Here is a 5,795-nt window from a genome sequence, read left to right as displayed (position 1 = left end):
CCACTCAACCACTAGATGTCGCTGAAAACAACAAATCCTACACACTGTGCCTTTAAAATGAGTTAAATTTTGTTTCATTTTTGGGGGGACAATTGTACATTTTGTTCATTGTTGCAGAAAAATGTGACTTTTTTCTTTTTATTACCTTTTTTATTAAATTAGCTCATCCTCAGTTTTGCTTTTCTGTTTTGAATGCAGTTTTCTACAGTTTGATGGGATAATGAAGACTCAAAAGTAACTCCATAATAAACCTCCTAATGCAACTTGTTTTAGTTTAATGTCACACTTTTCCTTCTTGTGCTCTTTTCACCCACACTACAGTTGTTATTCCTTACTAAAAAAAATCATTTGGCAAAAGCTAAAATCTCAAAATGGGAATTTCAAAGCTTGAGCAAACTTAGTTTGTAGTTTGGGTGAATGGGTTTCTTAGTCCCTGCTAATCCCTGTTTAGAACCCCTAACATTGTTATATGTTGTTGCTGTATTTCGACACATTTTAACACCATAACATTGTGTTTAGCGAAAGGAAATCTGTGTTGTTTAGTGCTTCCTTTTTGTATGTGCATTCGTGACTTTATTTCAGTTTAATTCTAAATTTTCAGAGAAAACTGTCTTCTTCAGGATCAGTGTGGAGTTGATTTTCTTTGTCATGATGTGCGTTGATGACTTTCTGTGCGTCCCCCAGATTCCCCCCTGGTGTGATGGGGATCGCCCCCGGTGGGATTGCTGGACCTATGGAGGGGTTGGTGCCCGGGGGAGTGCCCATCGCCCACACCCTGCCCCTGGGCACCCATCCGTCACAGGCCACCTCCCCAAACCAACCCTCCAAGCATGGCGACCCCATGAGGGAGCACATGACTGAGCCGTGAAAGGACTGCTTATACTGCAGCAAGGCCAAATCAGTGTAAACTAAAAAAAAAAAAGGAACCAACCAAGTCAACCCATCCAAACATAAGCTTGACTTCAGCCATCTGGACCTACCAGCAAACTGCCTGCCGGGCAACGTTACACACTTTTTTTTGTATGAAACCATAAAGTCTGAGTGGACGATGGGACACGCCTGAGCTGCCACACAGAGATGGGACTGACCATCAAACTCAAGCGCAGAAGAACCGAAACATCTCCTCCTCTTATATTAGTTTTTTTTTTTTGTCATTTACTAAACTAAGTGATGTTTTTGTTTATATCTTTATCTTCTCATATATCTATTAGAGAAATTCCTCTGGACTTCTTGGACATGTTACCAAGTGTAGGATGGAAGACTTRACCCATTCCCTCTCTGGTTTAAAGGACGACCCGTCAAATGTTTTCCCCTTCAGCTTCACTCGTTTTTTTCTCTCTGTCTTGTGTTGCTTTTTTTAGTTTTCTTTCAATACTTATTAATTCTCCATTCTGTATTTTTGTTACAATATTGTTTGCCCCTGTTCTTCAATGTGTGGGAGAAAAAAAAAAAGAATGATTTTAAAGTTATGCTTAGCAAATTCGAAAAGTTCAAAAGGTGGCAAGACTATTTCAGACATCAGCTCATTTTTCTGTTTTTATTTTTGCCCTCTTTCTGTTTCTTGCCCCAGAATGTAAAGACAAAATGTGGGGCAGGATGTGTGGAAAAAAAAGATTTGAACTTGTGAGATAGAAATGATCCATTTAAATAAATAAAAGAATAATATTTGAGACAAAGACAAGCATCTTGGCCTTGCTGAGCCAGGGTACTGATGATATTTGGTTCCTAGAGATTTACCGTCAGCATCCAAAGGACCTAATTTATATAACAACTAAACATTTTTGAGGAATAAATGTGTTTAGTAGGCCAGAAACAGAAAATATCTTACTCAGGAAGAAAAATAATATTAAAATGAACAGGGGAAAAAAAGAGGGAAAAAATCTGGATTACTGTTTTTCACGTCTTTCTCCATTGTGGTATTTTTTTATATATCAATTGTGCATTTTTTGATGTTGACGTTTTTTTCACTCCTGTTAGATTTGTATTGATAAATGTATTACCGTAGTCTTACGTGACCAGGACCACCCCGCCCCACCCMCCTCAGTCATAGTTTTTTCTTTGTTGCCCTGTCCTAATGGGAGCCAGCTGGGGCTCTGTGAACACGCAGCAGCCACGTTCATCCCCTGCAGCTCTGTAACTTTAGAAAGAAGTGGCTGCTAGCAGATTGTTTGGTTTTTAGTGTGAGTGTTTGTATTTGTTTCTTGTATAAGGTGAACATTTAGCATACAGTGCAGTTGGAACCAATAAATAAAACTTACTGTTCTGATTAATAATAGGTAGCAAAAACGCTTACCGGTATTTTCTTTGTTTGGTTTTGTTTACATATTTTCTTGGCACTATGTTTTAAAAGATCTGACTGTTCTCAGCTTCTCAAAATAACGCACAATTTCTGATATAACTTCATTTTTTGTGTGTTTTATTAAAAGATGAATCAAGTTCCTCCACAAACCCTTGATATGTGCCCTCTAGTGATCAAATATAAGTGTTAGGAGAAGATTTGATCTATAAATTTGATCATTTTTATATTTTCTGTTTTTTTATGAGATTATATAAGACCTAAGTGCGATATATTTATCCATAAGTACTCTTTCTCTCAATAACACAGGAAATGCAGATTGACGGCTCCAATTGAAAGCATCAAACATGCGTCTGTAAATCGGGTGTCCAKTGTCCTGCATGTTTTACTCGTTTCCCTGCTCCAACACACGATGCAGTGATGCAATTACCTCTTGTAACCATGTTAATCACCTGTTCATTCAAATCAGGTGTGTTGGAGCAGAGAATTTAAAAAAACTGGCTAGTGACCCTTGAGCAGGGCCGGCCCCCGTGTTTTAGGCCTTATACAAGTGCGCGAAACCTGAGTGAAGTTGGCCCCCTGGTGTCAGACGTTTGTGCTGCTTTGTGCAGCAAAAATTTTGTTTGTGCTGCTATCGTTTTTAAGATATTAATAAAAGTTTTTAGACGTCATCAGAGATCAGCCCCCCCACCCCCATTACCCAAATCAAACAAAACTGGTGCCAATCAATTGTGCTACGTTTGTGCTGCTCAAATTTTTGTTTGTGCTGCTTTTGTTTTGAAGATATTAATGAAAGTGCACCGACATGAACTGCATTTTGTTCACTGATCATATATGATATAAAGCTGTCTTTTATAATGCATTTCATAAAAGCTGAATTGTTCTTATTCACACATTCTAATGCTTTTATCATCAAGGGGAGGAGAAAAATCAGATTTTGACTGAAAAGCGATGACTTCAGAACAACTGAGAAATTGTATTCACTTTTAACACTTCTGTYASCATCAGCTCAAAGAATTTGCCAATGTATGTTTACTTGGACAAAGTAAGAGAAGGACTCCCAAATGCAATTTTTCTAAATACCTCACAGCCAAATTAAACATCTGAACTTCAAGGGTTTTGTAAAGCATTTTGGTCATGAGTTGGTAAAAATTGAATAACTAAAGCTTTTTTTTCTGCCCATAAACAAATCAATAAAAGGTGCAAACCCCCTCTTGGTTTAACCTCTTAGTTTTAAGGGGCAAGCATGTGCCTGCAGGTAATATATTCTTACATACTAAGGAAAGCAAAAAAAAAAAAAAGGCCGACCGACCTTTTGACCTTTACACTTTTGTTAATGTCTTCAAAACAAAAGCAGCACAAACAAAAATTTGAGCAGCACAAACCAGCTCAAACATAGCACAACTGATTGGCACCAGTTTTGTTTGATTTGGGTAGTGTGTGTGTGTGTGTGTGTGTGGGGCTGGTTGATCTCTGATGTTGTCTAGAAACTTTTACTATCATCTCAAAAACGATAGCGGCACAAAAATTTTTGCTGCACAAAACAGCACAAACGTTCGACACCAATTTTGATAGATTTGAACAGGGTGGGGTGGGGGGGGCTTCACTCAGGTGTAGGACAATGCTAAGGGCATCATCCATTTAGCGGTGCAACAAATGGGAGATGGGAAAAAATTTTGATTTTTTTTTTATCAGAGTGTAGTTGATTTAGTCTGTAAAAAATAAAGTCACTGGTTACTGAAGTTTTTGAAGGTATCTAGTGGGTTTCAATGAAAGTGATTGGCAGGCTTCTGCAGAACTACTGAAGAGCAGGGAAACAAACTAACCATGCAGGATGGGGGCCACTGTGAGAACCACTGGTGTAGTGGATATTTTATGATAAAGTATTGATTTTTTTTCAATCAAGTGTCAAGACCACCTACCGGTTCTCAGTGTGTAAACAAAAAACAAAATAAGGATAATGAACAATTCAGTTGTGATCAAAGATACAGTTCAGAGTCTGGTTTTCATTGTTCTGCCTTCATAAAGTACTGATTTTATGTTGTTTTATTTATACCAACAATTTAGAGTAGAAGTTCTTAAAATGAMCAGAAAATCTATCAGATCTTTTACAAATTTTTCAGATTGGGGGGTCACTTCCTCTCTTTGTGCACAGATATATACTCAGCAAAAAAAACATCATCAGCAGATCTACTGATGTATCTGTAAAAACTACAAAACTTTCAGACATMTGAACTACAGTATATTTTTATTTTCACATTAGCAGACGAGTTATTTCAGTCGCACTTTTGTAGTTATCTCTTGATGAGCTTAATTACCCAACAGACATGATCCGGGAGGGAAAAAAAAAAGAGTACAATGATGTCATAGCATGTGCAGCCATCAGCTTCACTGTGAACATAACWGCTGTGTTTATTTAGACAAATAAAATGCAACACTCACTCAGACTGTAGTCCACAGTGACAGGCCCAGTCAGCTCTAAAAGCATTCAGACCAAACTGTAAACTAAAGAGAAACTCACCTCATCGGGTCTTCTTAATCCAACCTGATTCAAAGTTTACAGACATATTTGGATGAATGGAATTAAAACACTTAGCCAACAGAGAACTCCAAAGCAAGCAAGAAAAGCCAAATGTTCGGAGTATCCCCAAGGTTGTTTAATTAGCTTTAATCAGCCACAGCTGAGTGGACTTTTTCTTCCTCCTGGATGTCCAGGTAAGAGCTTTGCAGCTGTTGGTCATGTCTGTCCAGTAAAAATAAAATAAAATAAAATACYGCAGTGAGGCTCAGGATGAAATGCATTATGTGGATGAACAATGTCCATAACAGGTCTGAAGGTGGTTTGAATGAAAATATGCTAATTAAGTCTGTTAACATCATTTCCCTATCTGAATGCAATTCAGTAGCTATGGGTGGATGCTATGTTTTAGTACCGGGTGAGAAAATAGTCTTATGAGGATCAAGTGAATTAGTTGACTGGTTAAATTATATAATAGATCTATGTGTATAGTTATGTATACATTTTAAGATAAGCAATGCTTTGGAAGCATAGACATACATAAAAATTCCATTAAAAGTGTACACCTTCAAAATTGGTCAATTGCTCAATATATAAGGTTTTGTGCTAAAGTTTTAAACCACTTTTTTTTCTTACAAGGACCCGGACCTTTTAAGTGAAAAAGCTGTCAAATTAAAAATAATAGATTAAGATGAAAATAAAACTCCATGGAACCCCTGAAACTCAAGATCACTTAAAAAAAWTTTCTGGAAAATCTGGCTTCTTGAAACTAAACATAGAAACAGAGAGATGATGCAAGATGTCTGCACGTTTATAAATCAAGAATGTTTTTGTGTTCGCGTATAATCTTATCATAAAGCACCTTTTTAAAATCAAGTGTTAGGTTATAAATTCAAATAAAAAATGGGAAAATTGTTATTTCAAACACCGCATGCTAAATAATTATATTAAGCTGCCTTTGCTTGACCCCAGCCCCTGGAC

At 37.1% G+C, this 5,795-nt stretch overlaps 1 protein-coding gene across 5 annotated transcripts in view; it reads left to right on the top strand.

Moving 5' to 3' along the window:
- Positions 1 to 2,398, top strand: part of ctbp2a (C-terminal binding protein 2a) — a 50,503-nt gene extending 48,105 nt beyond the window's left edge. For 2 of the 5 annotated variants that reach the window (XM_014001889.1, XM_014001863.1), the window contains exon 9: positions 685 to 2,398. In XM_014001889.1, the coding sequence (XP_013857343.1) occupies positions 685 to 868 (184 nt within the window). In that variant the 3' untranslated portion in view covers positions 869 to 2,398. Of the gene's footprint in view, positions 1 to 198; positions 235 to 684 lie in introns of all 5 variants that reach the window. The other 3 variants (XM_014001856.1, XM_014001871.1, XM_014001881.1) reach the window with 3 other exon arrangements.
- Positions 2,399 to 5,795: the final 3,397 nt, after the last annotated feature.

Source organism: Austrofundulus limnaeus, unplaced genomic scaffold (assembly GCF_001266775.1).
Source record: "Austrofundulus limnaeus strain Quisiro unplaced genomic scaffold, Austrofundulus_limnaeus-1.0 Scaffold0, whole genome shotgun sequence".
In the NCBI taxonomy this organism is placed as follows: Eukaryota; Metazoa; Chordata; class Actinopteri; order Cyprinodontiformes; family Rivulidae; genus Austrofundulus; species Austrofundulus limnaeus.
Note: the sequence above shows the minus strand (reverse complement) of the source record. Positions and strands in the feature narration are given on the sequence as shown.